Below are 16684 nucleotides of genomic sequence, written 5' to 3'. Positions count from 1 at the left end.
GATAATGTTCTAGTCTTTTGTTCCCCCTCCAGCTGAATCCCTGGGGACTCCCCTGCACTCTGCAGGTGGGCATAAGGCTGCCCACTGTGCTGAAGCAGCTGACAAAGCCAGGAAGCCAGGGATGCAGAAAGGCGGTCGACATCATCAGGGACATCAGGGAAATGACCACCTTTACTTATTGGTCTGGATGCTGGAGGTGCAGATAAATTAGGAAACAGAAAAAAACTAACCCCCCTTTTCCCTCCATGACAATTTTCTGCACCTGTGCTCATACTCACATTTTTTTTTTTGTTCACAACTTGGAAACAAAGGCATTTAAACAAATTGCATTTTTAATTTTAGAATAACTTCAGATTTGCAAGAAAGTTGCAAAGATAGTGAGTTTGTGCATACCCTTCCCCCAGATCCCCTAATGTTAACATCTTACATAACTTTGGCAGATTTCTCAAAACTGAGACACTAACAAATACATTTATAGTAACTAAACTCCAGTCTTTACTTAAACTTCAGCAGTGTTTTCATTAACGTCCTCTTTCCGCTCGAGGATACAATCCACTGCTTTTAGTCATTGTGTCTGCTTTGTCTCCACGAGTCTGTGACAGCGTTTGAGTCTGTTTTTCATGACCTTGACATGGCCAGTCTTGAGTCCTGGCCAGGTGTCTTGTAGACTGTCTCCTGTCTGGGGGTCTGACGTTCGTCTCATGATTAGACTGAGGATGTGAGATTCTGGTAAGAACACCACAGAGGCAGAGCACCCTTCTTGTCACATCCTGCCAGGGGCGAGTGCCGCCCACAGGACACCATGGTGGTGTTCCGCCGTTAGCACGTAGGCTTCTCCATATAAATCTATTTTTCCCATCCCCTACGCTATTCGCTATTCCTTGGGAGCAAGTTACCAGCTCTAGCTCACCCTCAAGGGTGGGGGGACAAGGATTAAGCTCCGCCTCATCTACAGAGAGGGTCCACAGCAGCCCGTGTTACTTGGAACGCACTGTTTGTTGTGAGACGTGGTGTTCTGAATTTCAACTAGCCACACGTCTCTATCCAGACAGCCCCTTCTTGTTTTTATTTAGATTTTGATTTTATTTTAAAATATTTTTTAAGATTTTTATCTATTTTTATCTATTAATTTTAGAGGGGAGAGAGAGACAGGAAAGAGAGAGAGAGTGGGGGGAGGTGCAGGAAGCATCAACTCCCATGTGTGCCTTGACCAGGCAAGCCCAGGATATTTGTTGATTTTACATTTCTTTTTATCATGTTTTTATTTATTTATAGATTTTATTCATTTTAGAGAGGAGAGACAGAGAGGAGAGAGAAAATGGGGGGGAGGCGCAGGCATCTCCCATGTGTGCCTTGACCAGGCAAGCCCAGGGTTTTGAACAAGCGATTTCAGCATTCTAGGTCGACACTTTATCTTCTGCGCCACCACAGGTCAGACGATATTTGTTGATTTTAGAGCAAGAAGAAACAGAGAGAGAGAGAGAGAGAGAGAGAGAGAGAGAGAGAGAGAAGCAGTTGCTTCTCGTGTGTGCCTTGACTGGGCAAGTCTGGGGTTTCAAACCGGCAACCTCAGTGTTCCAGGTCAATGCTTTACCCACTGAGCTACCACAGGTTGGGCAAGACAGCCCTTTCTCCACGGGGGCGGGACAGCTGAGGATACTGTGAGCAGTTGTCACTTGCTCTTGTTCGTCCTGCTCAGGGAGAAGAAACTGACCCCAGGTCCTGAGTTGGGGTTGTGTTGTGTTCACCGAAGGGGCCACCGTGCAGGAACGAAGCCTTTTCTTGCCCTCTGCCCCAGGCAGGGCAGCGGCCAGGGCTGGTTCTCAGGCTGTGGGCACGTGCTGGCATGGATATGCTAAGGTGTAGGTGCAGTCTCCGCCTGCAAACCCAGAAGAATGGTCAGCCCTGTAATGAAGAGGCGTCAACTGCCCTTTGTGAGGTCACTAGGCTCAAAAGGGCCCTGGCAGGGGTTGGGGCCTCAGCCACTGGACCTCCCTCCTCAGCTCTTTGGTTTGCTTGGGCCAGCCCTCTCCTGCCATGAGCCCAGGAGGCACTTACCTGAACTGTTTCTGAGACGCCTCAAACATTGCCCAACAGCTTATTATTAGGTTTCCTGAAGGAATATCAGGATTTCCAGAGATTTGTTCAAATAATTTCTGATGATGTCCTAATCAGCATGGGGGTTTTGACCTGCTGTTTCCGACCTGGGCCGGTTCACCCTCCTTAGGCCACCTGGTGGTCCCCTGCTCCTGGGAGGTCACCGTATTGATGCTGAACTTACTGCAGGCACCCAGTCGGCATAGCACACTACAGTCCAGAACTCTGGGCTCAAGCAATCCTCCTGCCTCAGCCTCCAGAGGAGCGGGGACTACAGGCGAGCACCCCTGTGCCCAGCTCAGACAATTTCTGATGTCCTTTCTTTCCAGGGGAGGGGCTGAAACCAGCCCTACTAAGTTATGGAGGACACTGACCTCAGGAGGACAGTGGCCTGGTTCCCCCCCTCTTCTTGCTGGTCTTGGCCCAGCAGGGTCACTGCCCCAGGAACCATCCAGGGCCTCCAGGCTTGGAGAGGGATGGATGAGGCACAGGCGTGACCGTGAGTGAACAGGACCTGTGTGCACTTCTCTCCCTCCCCTTCGGCCAGGGCCCAGGTGTCTGATGCAGGGTGTGTGGTGAGGGGACTAGGGATGTGACCAGCCCCTTTGACACAACCAAAAGGGCTTTGAGCTGGGCAGGGGCAGGGGCAGGGGTGGGGGAATGTAGAGGAGATTGGTCTGGAGATGAGGCGGGCATGGGGCCTAGGCAGGGAAAGGCAGCCCTGTGTGTCATGTGTACAGTACAAGGGGGGGGGGACAGAGGGCCTAGGGCCACAGTCCTTCTCGGCCCCACGTCCTCCATGTTGGCTGACCTGGCCTAGGATGGGCTGTGGCTGCGGCACATTTTTAGGGGCCACTGGAAAGAGCGCCGAGAGACAGAGCAGAGGCCATGGCCTACACCTGCCCCGAGTACTGGGTACATTGAACATCAAACCCCCAAAACACAGACGTTAAGTGAAAAAAATGAACAATAAGAAATATTTCAAAGCAGCAGGATAAAAACACGCTGGGCTTCCAACTTAAAAAGGGATACAACTCAAAGTCAAGAAGGGTGTAGTCATTCAGATTCTGCCAGCCCTTTGAACAATGGGACTGTGACAGCTTCTGCAGACACATGTCAACCTCCTGCTATCAAGAATCAAAGCTAGAGTCAGCTGTCCTTACTCAATTTGGTATTTAAAAGAGGCCATCAAATTGTAGTCCTCTTCCAAGTCCAGAATTGTCTCCACGACATTGTGATCGTCGAAAGCCTGCCGGAGGCTGGTGGGGTCAGCCTCCGAGACTTTCCGTGGGCTCCCGTCCATGAGCAGGGCCCAGGCTTCCTCTGCGAAGGGGGGGTCTGCGCAGGGGTCACACACGCGGTTCAGCTCATTTTCAAATTCTAGTTTTCCAGCCAATTCTTCAATAGTTCGGATGCTTGTATTGTCTTAAAAATAAGAACATTCAGGATTACAATTCCAGCGAGAGGTTTTCAAAGACATTTCAGGAACACAGTAAAACCCGCAGATGGGTGGTGGCTCTTCTGGGCTTGTACAAAGCCAGGTGTACTGGCTCTAAGAGAGGCAGGCTGCTGGAACCAGTGCTCTGGTGGGCTTGGTGTCCTCCTTTCTGGCTCCAGCATTTACTGAGCCCCAACTATCTGCCAGCCCGCAAGGAAGGTGCGACTGGGAGAATACAGAGGTACTCGGGCTTGTCCTGGCTCTCAGGAACCCCCCTGACCTACAGGCATGATAAGACTCATTGTGAAAACACTAGGATGTTAGAGTAATCAGAACACTGCCTGACACAGGTGAGGGCTGCAGAAGGTGAGGCGCAGAGGGAATGATGACTTCAGTTCACCTCCTGGGGCTACGAGAGGAGACTCCGTTCACTAAGGTAGTGGGCTGACAGAGGTCTTGCTTTGTGGTCTAGGGCAAGTACATCCCCTCTCCAGACCTCCCCTTCATCCCCCATAACCTTGGGTTCCTGCAAATCCAACAGCTTCAGGCAACCCTCAGGGCTCTGGAGCCCTTACTTAGGACCTGTGTGTTCACTATGTAATGGGAGTCATTGAAAACAGCATGCACAGCCTGACAGGCAGTGGCACAGTGAACAGAGCACCGGACTGGGATGCAAAAGACTCAGGTTCAAAAACTCGAGGTCACCGGCTTGAAGTGCGGACCATCCAGCTTCAGTGTGGAGTCACTGGCTTGAGCGTGGGATCATAGACATGACCCCATGGTCGCTGGGTTGAAGCCCAAGGTTGCTGGCTTGAGCCCAAGATCACTGGCTTGAGCAAGGGGTCATTCGGTCTGTGGTAGCCCCCCAGTCAAGGCACACCGTGAGAAAGCAATCAATGAACAACTAAGGAGCCGCAACGAAGAATTGATGCTTTTCATCTCTCGCTCCCTTCCTGCTTGTCTGTCCCTATCTGTCCCTCTCTCTGACTCTGTCACAAAACAAAAAAACAGGGCACACATAGTTGACCTACAGGTTATACAGACATATGTAGATAAAAACTGGCCAGACGTACAGTGCTATGTCAATAGTCTCTGGGTGATAAAAAGTATAGAGGAGATTTTGACATCTAACATTTCTTTTAATCTTGTGTTGCCCACAACAGCTGGACTACTCTCCCTACCTTTTCCTACATCCTGTCTCCTTCAGATCTCTGCTCAACCACAAAGTTTTGGGGCTGCTTTCCCCTACCTCCAGAGATGCACTGTAACTAGACATTTCTGAAATGACTCCACAGGCTATCAGCTCCAAAATGGCTTTGCGAAGAGCCTGCCATGAGCAAGACCAATCTACCAAGTTATGTGGATGAGAAATAAGAGGTGGTTTATTTATAAGACATCTGCTATCACAGGGTCCTGTGTGAAGGACCTCTCCTCCAGGGAGGAGGAACCAGCCCTCAGTACTCACCAATGATATCAAGCAGATCCTTTGTGACCTCTTGGCTAGAGCTGCTGAGTGGCATATTTGAGTCAACCTTCAAATCTTTATCGATATCTTTCCTGCGGCTCCCGAGTGAAAAGAAAAAAATGAGGAATTAGATCCTCTTTCAAGAAAAGATTGAAGAGGATCTCAGTATTAGGTAATCTTTAAGACTAAACATATTGGTAACTTTCAACTGTCATTTATGCTGTGATTAGAGGACAACTGGAAACTGCCAAATCAGTGAAGTTGACTAATAGCATCATTGTAATGACTCCTGAGCATCACAGACTACGCATTAATCTCTGAAAACCAGTTAAATGGCTTCTTCATTCTCTGCAGACACAGCAGCCGAGTACAGAACCTCACAGTTACGTGGGTGTCTGAGGCCAGGCAGTTTAAAACTACCCAAGAGCCTGACCAGGTGGTGGCGCAGTGGATAGAGCATCGGATTGGGATGCAGAGGACCCAGGTTCGAGACCCCGAGGTCCCCAGCTTGGGTGCGGACTCATCTGGTTTGAGCAAAAAGCTCACCAGTTTGGACCCAAGGTCGCTGGCTTGAGCAAGGGGTTACTCGGTCTGCTGAAGGCCCATGGTCAAGGCACATATGAGAAAGCAATCAATGAACAACTAAGGTGTCGCAATGCGCAATGAAAAACTAATGATTGATGCTTCTCATCTCTCTCCGTTCCTGTCTGTCTGTCCCTATCTATCCCTCTCTCTCTCTCTCGCTGTCTCTGTAAAAAATAAAAATAAAAATTTTAAAAAATTAAAACTACCCAAGAGAGGAAAAGGGTTAGGGAGACTTTAACCCTGACATAGCCAAGAAAGCTCTGGGGTGGGGGTGGGGGGAGCAGAGGCACGGGTGAAGTCAGCCATTCATCCTGTCCCCAGTGTGGGCAAATGACACCAGAATTAAATTTTTTGTTTCTGTGGCATAAAAAATAATGTGATTTAGCTCTGTCTAGTTAGCTCAGTCGTTTAGAGCCTCATCCCGAAACACCAAGGTTGTGGCTCAATCCCTGGTGAGGGCACGTACAGGAAGCGAAAAATGAATGCAGAACTAAGTGGAACAACAAATGAAACCTCCTCTTTCTCTCTTGCCCTCCCTCACTCTGTCTCTCTAAAATCAATGAGTTAAAAAAAAAAAGTGCCCTGGCCGGTTGGTTGGAGCATCATTCCAATGTGCAGAGGCTGTGGATTCAATCACCGGCCAGAGCACACAGAGGAACAGATGAGTGTTACTGTCTCTGTCTCCTTCCTTTCTCACTGAAATCAATCAATAACAAAAATAAAAGGAACAATCAGGTTCTTTAACATTCACTCCTCCTTTGGATACTGAGAAGTGCTCTCTATGACTGGCTTCTAGTCAGGGCTCCTGACCCCCTCAGCCCAAACACACAACATAGACTCTCCTGGCCAGATTCTGAAGAACGGTTCTGAACTTCCCAAATACAGTCCTAGAGCTTCCAAAGGCAAGCAAGAGCAGCATTAGGAACTCAATTAGCATCTTCAACAATTCTTTCCGGAACGAGACCCCCCCTACTTGTAACTATTCCACTAGCAAACTGGAGTCACCTTAGCCCATCTTCTCTCCAGCTCTCCCCGTCTCCTGCCGCTCTCCATAACTGTCTCTCGGGTGCCAAAATGGAGGAATGCACCAGTATGTTTTCCTTGCTGGTCAGAGGTTTTCTCTGGGGACACAGGGCATGTGGCTTTGTGTTCCCGGGAGTATGGCTTGGTGCGGAGGCAGGGCCCTCATTCTCAGGAGCGCATGGGGCGGAAGCGAGAGGAGGCACGTAGCGGGCGGCCAGCGGGAGCCTCTGGCAGAGCGGTCCGCGCTCGGGGAGCGGAGTGCCGGGCCGGCCCACGCCCTGCTGGGAACGGCTGACTCCCTCAAAGGCCCGGTCAATGGCTGCGGTCAGCTCCTTCCGACATCTTCTCAGCTTTTCAGACATGTCCCCTAAAAGTGACCACGTCTTTATTATGTACATAATACATTGGAAACGGAGAGCAATGACGATGAACAACGTTTCCGTGAATTTGTGTAAACCATCCCAAATGGGGCATTTGCCACAATTTCCTTGAGCTTCATTCAGGATGGAGCAGAGGACCCCACACCTTTCCTTCCCGTGGAGATCTGGTAGGAGCTCCAGATGCCCGGCCCCGCCCCCGGCCCCGCCCCAGCCCCTCGGCCCACAGCCCTGTCCCAGCCCCGGGCCCCGCAAGGGGGAGACCCGCATCCCCGTCCTCACCCAGCAGGGCGGCCACACCGCGGCCACCGCAAACGGTCTGTCGCTGGATTGATAGCGCGTGCCCAAGACCAGTTCTAACCGCCACCGCTTAGGTTAGAGGTCAGATAAAAGAAGGTCTCGAAGAGTGGTCTTTAAGCCCACACGGAAGGAAAACAAGGATGCACCCCCCCCCCCACCTTACCGCACATGGAAGCGCGGAGACTTGGGCCTCCCACATAGGCCGGGTGGGGGATGGGGAGTGTTTAGAGCTGTGCTCGGCAAGCATGGTGGCCCCGGACCAGAGAATCCAGGCCAGAGGGAAAGGGGTCTCACTTCTCAGCAGAACTGGGAACACTTTCCAAGCCTAACGAACTACCAGGAAGATGCGCGGCTTCAGGCCAATGCAGAGAGAAGCCTGGCCGTGCATGGGGCAGTCTACCTACCAACTGGAAATTTTAAGTGCCAGCTAATAAGTTCCTGACAGTATCCAGCTGGGCCAATTAAGCAAGAATGGGGCAGGGCAAGGGATACCAGAACAGCTAGGAGGTTCCACTCCAGAGCAAGGGCCAGGAGACTCCCACAAGTATCTTTTCATTAGGGAAAGTTGAAATTCCAAAGGGACTTAAGGAAAACAGAAATGGGCTTCAGTGGCTACTTTTTAGGGAATTATAAACCCATCACAGCACGGAGAAGGGGATATCATGTTTGCTTGAGGACTTGTTTACTGGGGGAGACTACTGGAGTGACCAGTAACTGGCACCAGAACCAGGGCAGCAGGACTCCTGGCCACACCAGACTCGATGACACTGTGCTGCTTTTCATTCTTTGGAATCCATCAGACATACAACATTGTGTGCCCCTGGCCATCCCCCACTCTGCAGCTCCACAGGTTTTATAGAAATTTCTCACCACCTATTAAAAAGGAAAATAATTCAGTCTCTTGACATAATCCTTCTGAACAAACATGGTCTTTTTTTCCCCTTCTGCTCATAAAAGAATTTCATCTGGTTTTTAAAACAAACACTAGTAGTCTTCAAGGTTCAAAGATGTTCTCCCGGAGATTACACTGGTGCTGTGGGGCAGGGTGCCAAGGCAGCCTCAGTTTGTGTCCATGCTGCAGGCCTCCTCGTCCCCCAGGCCCTGCTGCGAGCCACCCGCTCTCGTCCCTCCATCAGAGGACACAGGAAAGCTGGTGAGTGATGGCGTCTCATCATCTCGCCGCTGGTAAAACAGCACGTAAGCTGCTTTTGTCTAAAATATAAGAGGGGAAAAGTCCATTCAGTGGCTGGAAAATGACTCCTTCTTCCCAGCCTTTCTCTCTGTTCAAATCACATCCTCAAGGATCTACCGTCTCACCCTGTGCATCCACACACACAGGCAACCGTGATGGCCCTTCCACAGGAGGCTGCTTGTGTTAGGCCTGTCCAGGGAGTAGGGAAAGGCAGGTGCACCCTGACAGAACCCTGAGGACTCAGGCTCCGCATTTAGGAAGGGTTCCAGAAGGAATGGCGGCCAACTGTCTCCCTACAACACCCAGCTCCCACCATCACATCAGGAGGACTAAAACACTAACTGGCCTAGGAGAATCTTCCCAGCTTTACTCTGTAAAGGAAGAGGAGAAAGCAGGTGTCAGGCCTACTCACCACTATCTGATCCTCAGAGGCCAGGGACACATTGCTGTCATCAAAGTAATACCATTTCCCGTTCAGTTTGTTCTTTGCGTACGCAGTGTCTGCCAAATTAAAAGGAAACACTCTAGCAGCCACCAGAGAACCGGTTTGGCCAGCTTATGAGGCTCACACTAAATAACAACAAAACTCCAAAAATAAAGATGAAATAAAGCAAAGACCCTGAAATTAAATAATTTACAACTTGCATTGTAACAACCAAAAGATAACTCAATCCTTTTTAAAAATCTGTTCCTTCTCAAAAAGGCTTGAAAAGGGTAAAAATGGAGCTGTCAGGGACTAGCACTTTAAACTATATTTTTGGGAAACAAATTTAAAAAATATCAAGAAATATCATGTCAACTTTAAGGATGGTTATGAGCAATAATCCAGAGCTGGGGAACTCATAAAAGGAGCCGAGATTTTAAGATTTAAGCAAAACAATAGTTCTCAAAAGAACACACAAGTCGGCCTCCCACACTGTCCAGGCAGGTGGCTACCTCTGCATCTCACTGCCTCTGGAGCCTGTGGGGTAGACCCAGTGAGGGACATATGGGGCACCTGGGTTGGCAGCGCTGGGATGTGGACAAGATTTCATTTATCTTTCTCTGAAACTGAGAGTCAAGAGCCTGTGGCTGGGTAAGAGCTTGTCAGTGAGCTTAGCATTCCCCACAGCCAGCCTTCCTGCCTTGATCTGACACGAGCTTTAAGCAGGATGTGTTTACAACAGCAATCCTTACTCCAGCGGTGCCCAGTCCCTGCGTCGCCTGGGCTCGAAGAACGGCAGAATCTAACGGAGATCTGGTTTCTAGTCTCGGCCTGCCGTGGCTCAGCATTCCTCACCACAGGCCTCCTCCAGGAAGAAGTGATGAAGAACAAAGGAAAAGGTGGCAGAGAAGGTGCTGAGGGCCGGGCCCCCGACTGTGCTTCACACAGCGGCGGTATGGTGGCTCTCCACTTTGGAGGGCTCACAGGGGGGCCAACGTGGGCCCTCGCACAACCAGCCCAATCTCGTGGACCGGAAATTTGCCCAAATGGTACATTTATATGCTAAAAAGCATTAAAATAAATGAGTCCATTTGACCATGAACACAAACAAGTATCAAAGTTAATTTGGGGAAGACCGTTGTAGAAGATTAAGTGCTGCTGGGTATGATGTGATCAGGAATCCCTAATGGTCACTCAAATAAGCCCCGATTTTCAAACAGGCCCAACTTCTATTGTCCATCCTTTCCCACAGCCAGATGTGACCAGGTCATAACAGGGAGCTGTATGCAGAGCAGTTGAGGGGGACTTGGGGAGGTCTGCTTAAACAGGAAAGTCGTGCCCTTTTTTCCTTTCTCTGATGGCCTGGAATGTGGGCTGGAGACTGAGCAGCTGTTCAGAGCCAGTAAGAATGGTGGAGCAGGAGAGTGGACTGTGGGCCAACAGAAAAAACTTACCAGTACAGGGGAGCGGACAAAGGTTAGGGCCATTTCACAATCCGCTGTGAGCATAAATGGAGCTAACTTTTCCTGGGGTCTTTGCACTGGTGCACATGCAGTAAAGGTGGTAAGAGGAAACAGCTCCTCACTTTGACATTACTCAGACCTTTCCGTAACAGGTAAGAAAATGTACTAGGTCTTTTCATTATAAAGGTAACCTACAGGCCCTGGCCGGTTGGCTCAGCGGTAAGAGCGTCGGCCTGGCGTGCGGGGGACCTGGGTTCGATTCCCGGCCAGGGCACATAGGAGAAGCGCCCATTTGCTTCTCCACCCCCCCTCCCCTTCCTCTCTGTCTCTCTCTTCCCCTCCCGCAGCCAAGGCTCCATTGCAGCAAAGATGGCCCGGGCGCTGGGGATGGCTCCTTGGCCTCTGCCCCAGGCGCTAGAGTGGCTCTGGTCGCGGCAGAATGATGCCCCGGAGGGGCAGAGCATCGCCCCCTGGTGGGCGTGCCGGGTGGATCCCGGTCAGGCATGCGGGAGTCTGTCTGACTGTCTCTTCCCGTTTCCAGCTTCAGAAAAATCCAAAAAAAAAAAAAAAGGTAACCTACAGCTTTGGCCGGTAGTTCAGCTGGTTAGTGCATTGTCCCAATACCCCAGGATTGTGGGTTCGGTTCCCAGTTAGGGAATATATAATAATCCACCGATGGGCCCTGGCCAGTTGGCTCAGTGATAGAGCGTCGGCCTGGAGTGCGGGAGTCCCGGGTTCAATTCCCGGCCAGGGCACACAGGAGAAGCCCATCTGCTTCTCTACCCCTCCCCCTCTCCTTCCTCTCTGTCTCTCTCTTCCCCTCCCGCAGCCAGGGCTCCATTGGAGCAAAGTTGGCCCGGGTGCTGAGGATGGCTCTGTGGCCTCTGCCTCAGGCGCTAGAATGGCTCTGATTGCAGCAGAGCGATGCCCCAGATGGGCAGAGCATCGCCCCCTGGTGGGCGTGCTGGGTGGATCCTGGTCGGGCGCATTCGGGAGTCTGTCTGACTGCCTCTCCGTTTCCAACCTCAGAAAAATACAAAAAAAAAAAAAAAAAAGTTTTTTTAAAAAAAGAATCAACCGGCCCTGACCGGTTGGCTCAGTGGTAGAGCATCAGCCTGGCGTGTAGAAGTCCCAGGTTCGATTCCCGGCCAGGGCACACAGAAGAAGCGCCCATCTACTTCTCCATCCCTCCACCTCTCCTTCCTCTCTGTCTCTCTCTTCCCCTCCCACAGCCGAGGCTCCATTGGAGCAAAGATGGCCCAGGCGCTGGGGATGGCTCCTTGGCCTCTGCCCCAGGTGCTAGAGTGGCTCTGGTCGCAACAGAGTGATGTCCCGGAGGGGCAGAGCATCACCCCCTGGTGGGCAGAGCGTCGCCCCCTGGTGGGTGTGCCGGGTGGATCCTGATCAGGCGCATGCCGGAGTCTGTCTGACTGTCTCTTCCCGTTTCTAGCTTCAGAAAAATTAAAAAAAATAAAAAATAAAGAATCAACCGATGAGTGCATAAATAAGCGGAACACAGATCCTCTTTCTCTAAAATCAATCAATAAATTAAATCTTTAAAAAAGTAAACGTACATATTATAGAAATTTTGGAAAACAAAGTAGAGCAGGGAGAGAAAAGTAAAATGAACATTTTGGTGTCTCTCCTCTTAGGCTTCACCAACCCCGATCAAAGTTTCTTTGCTTTTTGTGTTTTTTTTTCTTTTTATTTTATTTTGTATTTTTTCTGAAGTTGGAAACGGGGAGGCAGTCAAGACAGTCTCCCGCATGCACCCGACCGGGATCCACCCGGCACACCCACCAGGGGGCGATGCTCTGCCCATCTGGGGCGTTGCTCTGTCACAACCAGAGCCATTCTAGCGCCTGAAGCAGAGCCACACCTCAGCGCCCAGGCCAACTTTGCTCCAATGGAGCCTTGGCTATGGGAGGGGAAGAGAGAGACAGAGCGGAAGGAGAGAGGGAGGAGTGGAGAAGCAGATGGGCGCTTCTCCTGTGTGCCCTGGCCAGGAATCGAACCTGGGACTCCTGCATGCCAGGCTGACGCTCTACCACTGAGCCAACTGGCCAGGGCCTGCTTTTGGCTTTAATGTAGTTGTGATACTAGCTTCTGTAATAACTCAATTTTGTGTAGTTTTCACAACACATCACTGGCACTGCCCCACATTATTACTGTGTTCTGCTACAGCTAGGAACTCACTCCCCCATCAGGGAGATGGACAGTCATACCAGCTCTTGAACATCATGCTGTTACTAATTCTTCTTTTTCTTTTTAAAAAATCTATTAATTTGTTTAGAGAGAGGAGAAGGGGGGGAGAGGGAAAGAGAGAGAGAAAGAGAGAAACACCGATTCGTTGCTCCACTTCTTCATGCACTTAATGGTTGATGCTTGCATGGACCCTGACCAGCGACTGAATCCACAACCTTGGCACTGAGGGACAACACTCTACCCGAGAAAGCTACCCAGACACTGTTACTATTTTGTCATTGTCATAAATATATGAGTATCTTTGTGCATAAAGCTTTTCACAGTGTCATATCCTTAGGATAGATTCCCAGAGGTGGGATTACCAGATTAAATATATAAGCAAAAAACTTTACAAAGGGGCCACGGTGTAGAAAAGGCCTGAGGCCCAGGTGGCTGTGTGAGTCAGTGCTGAAGGCCCGTCCTGGCAGCAGGGAGAGGCAGGAGAGAGGTGACGGGCGGAGGGCATTTCAAGATCTCAGAAGGGAACAGATGCCCGTACTTACAGTGGCCAACCCCCATGGCTCCATAATGATTGGACACGGCAATGAGGTCATACACATAAGGTCTTGCTGATAGGTCACAGACAAACTCGGACATGTTCAAACCTCTGAGCATAAAACACAAAAACAGCACTTGAGTAAGTTAAACTTAGGGAAAGTCAGAGTAACCAAGCAACCCCTTTTATTCAACAGGCTGGGAGAGAGGGAGGCACTCAAACACCAGCCACAGAAGGAATGGGCAGACCAGGACAAGATGAGCCTGGGGTCTGGCTCTGACCACTGACCTAAACACCAGCCCCAGGAATGAGCAGATCAGGACAAGATAGGCCTGGGTCTGGCTCTGACCACTGACATGTTCAGGCTGGAAAAGGGAAGCCTCCTGGGGAACCCCAAGCCGAACCAAAGGGGAGGAAGGGCGCTGAGTGCAGAAAAGAAGGCTGCAGTAACTAGGTAGAGATGGGTATTACTGTCAAAATTACAACTGGAGCCATAAAAACTTAACTTAATCCCACATTTTATTTTGAAAGTTTCAAACATAGTGGAAAATTAAAAGAATTTTCCAACCAATACCTATATACCTACTACCTAGGTTCTTCCACTGACGTGTCTGTATGTATCTATCTACCACCCTACACACACCTCCAAAGAATTTTAAAAACTGCCCTTGTGGGCCCTGGCCGGTTGGCTCAGTGGTAAAGCGTCAGCCTAGCATGCGGAAGTCCCGGGTTCAATTCCCGGCCAGGGCACACAGGAGAGGCACCCATCTGCTTCTCCACCCCTCCCTCTCTGTCTCTCTCTTCCCCTCCCGCAGCCAAGGTTCCACTGGAGTAAAGATGGTCCGGGTGCTGGGGATGGCTCCATGGCCTCTGCTCCAGGCGCTAGAATGGCTCTGGTCACAACAGAGCGACGCCCTGGATGGGCAGAGCATCGCCCCCTAGTGAGCATGCCAGGTGGATCCCGGTTGGGCGCATGAGGGAGTCTGTCTGACTGCCTCCCGTTTCTAGCTTTGGAAAAATACAAAAAAAAAACAACAACAAAAAAACTGTCCTTGTGAAGGAAATCCTATCTTGTTGACTCACTTTCTCATGTCACCTACACTCTGTACTCTGGGACCAGAGAGGACACGAGCAGCCAGTACCACTCCAAAGGCCAGGAACCGGAGGTTGGTGGGTCTGCACCCCCACCCACGGCCAATAACCCAATTTGACCCCGCAGATGACTTTCTGGTAGCCTTGTCCCCCGGTGCTAATGAGAAGCAGCATTGTGCCTATGCTGTCTGCTGAGCCCAGGCTCCCTGGGACTGATGACAGGTAGTAAAACCAGTTCAGGTAAGTGGCAGGAGGGACTCAAGAGGGGAAGTGTCATCCTGAGCCTGGGGAAGTGCTTTTGCTGGAGACTTGTCCCCACAGGTAGGACAATGGGGAGGTGAACTGAGCCAAAGTCTAACCTTCCAAAGCCCAGCAACACATATCTTAATGTAGCAAAGTCTTTGGTGGCAAAACCCTCTGTCAATCAGTGCCCAGATTTCCTCCTGTTTTTAGTTTTTGTCCATCACGCTGCAGCCAGGGACCCACCTGACTGGGAACTCCACGACTGTGTCGAGCTTATCCCTCCAGTATCTACTGTAGGAGAAACGCTTGAGGTGCACCACCAGGATCTTTGGCAAGGACCACAGATCAAACTTCTTTGTGGCCTGCTGATGCTTCTTACAGTTGGGGCAGTACCTGAAGAGAAAAGGAAGCCTCCACTTAGGGCAGAAATGAAACAGCGCCACCTGGACGCTCCAGCCGCCTGCGCTCGGCAAGCGCTCTCTAGGTCACCCTCCAAAACAAGGTGATGATCTTCTTACTCTGGACAACACACTCGCAAGGAAAGACTTGTGTTCTAGGGCCGATGATGTAAGAGAGTGACCTGTCCTGATACCAAGGGATTTTGTGTCCAGCGCCGGCCCTGGCAGATGGGGAGCCGGGGCAAGGCCGCCGCCGCGCAGGGGAGTGCCTACCAGGGGTCATGCTCGCCGAGCGTCTCCATGGTGGTGAAGAGCTCGATGCAGTCTCTCAGCGCCACGGCCATCTTCTTCTTCTTCTGAGGCTGCAGCATGCTCACGTGCTTCTCGTAGGCCTGTGAGACACAAAATGCCAAGCTCTGCTGAGGACCCAGGAGGATCCACGCTGAGCTGCAACCCCACGAGCTCTCGTGTCTGGAATACAAAGTACTTTCTGGAGCCTCTGAACATAGAACGATAAAAATTTCAAGTCCTTGTCACTCTTGGTCTCAATTTAAGCTGTCCTGGAACTGACAGGGACGCGGAGGCACAGCAGAGCAGAAAGCAGCAGCACACTGATGAGAATCCCAGGGACCTACCTCCGACTCCTGCTCGTCGTAATACAGGCTCCGGGTCTCAGTGTCCCAGTCGATGGCCAGTGTGGATCGAGCTGTGGAGGAGGAGCAAAGTGTCCCTTGTTACTGAATGTCCAGCACAGGAGAGGCTCTTCAGGTGACAGGAGTGAGAAGGACTGCACTCGGGCTGTGCCATCGACACCGGTTCACACATCACCGGCCACTGCCGAGAGCACTGCTCTGCCTGCAGCCCCCACATCTGCCAGAACTCTCCCCAAGGCCACAAATAAGCTCCTGGGGCGCTTAGACTCTCCAAAGGGCACATGCCGAGACGGAGGCACAGTGACCAGATTCACCCTAGTGCCTTAAACCACGAGGAAACCTGACAAAACAGACAAAACAACTGTTTTCAGACACTGAACATCAGGCAGAGCAAGAGCGACACCCCTGAGAGACGGTAAACAAAACGGGGACGCTCACGGCCCAGCAGCATCTTCCAGGCCCCCGCACGGCAGAGAAGAAAGGAGGGAAGACTCAGCTGAGACATGAAAGACTGGAGTCCCATAAAATAGCTAGAGATTGCAAGGCACTATACTAAAGAGGAGGAAGCCACAGAGAGGAGGGAGCTGCAGAGACAGAGAGATACAGAGATGAAAAATATATCAATGAAACTGTTATTGAAGAAACTTAGCTAGCTGGCTGGCTAGAGAACAGCTAGTTAGTTTCTCCTCCAACGAAGGAAGCTTGAGGATGCAGCCCCCCGCCCCGTGCAGATGTCTTCACCACCCACGCAACACCTCTTTCCGCCTGGAGGGCAGGCCCCAGTACAGACTCCCGAGAACACAAAGCCTATAAAACCCATGGCGGTGCTCTACCTGGGTCACCCCGCATTCGCATTCCTACGGAATGAAAGAAAAATGCATCACTCCCATAAGGGAACCAAGTTTGGAAAACACTGTCCCCTAGGAGGGCTAATACAGAGCAAAGGCTGGGAAGGGTGGTGGGAGTGGGGAAGAGGTCGCTTCCACTTAAGTAACCAAGGACCAAAGAGCAGAGCCTGACAAGGAGGGATGTGTACATGTATACACGCGTGTGTGTCCATGCATGTTGTCTCTGGAACAGTCCTTAGAGCGCTCCAAGGATAATACAAATGTCTGTTTCTGGAGCTACACAGAGATGATGAAACCCCAAAACACTAAATACTGAGAACAAGTATTTTCAAATAGATCCTAGGTC

At 50.9% G+C, this 16684-nt stretch overlaps 2 protein-coding genes across 4 annotated transcripts in view; both read right to left on the bottom strand.

Annotated features, from left to right (window-relative positions):
- Positions 1 to 3074: 3074 nt before the first annotated feature.
- Positions 3075 to 7811, bottom strand: C10H3orf62 (chromosome 10 C3orf62 homolog). Of its 2 annotated transcripts, none has more exons than XM_066246060.1 (3): positions 6591 to 7811; positions 5001 to 5098; positions 3075 to 3522 (listed from the first exon to the last, which is right to left on the bottom strand). In XM_066246060.1, the coding sequence occupies exons 1-3, from the start codon at positions 7253 to 7255 to the stop codon at positions 3257 to 3259; spliced, it is 1029 nt and encodes a 342-aa protein (XP_066102157.1). In that variant the 5' UTR covers positions 7256 to 7811; the 3' UTR covers positions 3075 to 3256. The 2 variants fall into 2 exon arrangements, with proteins under 2 accessions (XP_066102157.1, XP_066102159.1); XM_066246062.1 differs by having other exon boundaries at positions 5001 to 5092.
- Positions 7812 to 8198: 387 nt separating this feature from the next.
- The window catches only part of USP4 (ubiquitin specific peptidase 4), a 46900-nt gene continuing 38414 nt past the window's right edge, over positions 8199 to 16684 (bottom strand). For both annotated transcript variants that reach the window (XM_066246055.1, XM_066246056.1), the window contains 6 exons: positions 15473 to 15543; positions 15111 to 15229; positions 14683 to 14832; positions 13112 to 13215; positions 8890 to 8978; positions 8199 to 8497 (listed from right to left, as the gene is read on the bottom strand). In XM_066246055.1, coding sequence (XP_066102152.1) covers positions 8345 to 8497; positions 8890 to 8978; positions 13112 to 13215; positions 14683 to 14832; positions 15111 to 15229; positions 15473 to 15543 — 686 coding nt within the window. In that variant the 3' untranslated portion in view covers positions 8199 to 8344. The remainder of the gene's footprint in view (positions 8498 to 8889; positions 8979 to 13111; positions 13216 to 14682; positions 14833 to 15110; positions 15230 to 15472; positions 15544 to 16684) is intronic.

Source organism: Saccopteryx bilineata, chromosome 10 (genome assembly GCF_036850765.1).
Source record: "Saccopteryx bilineata isolate mSacBil1 chromosome 10, mSacBil1_pri_phased_curated, whole genome shotgun sequence".
In the NCBI taxonomy this organism is placed as follows: Eukaryota; Metazoa; Chordata; class Mammalia; order Chiroptera; family Emballonuridae; genus Saccopteryx; species Saccopteryx bilineata.
Note: the sequence above shows the minus strand (reverse complement) of the source record. Positions and strands in the feature narration are given on the sequence as shown.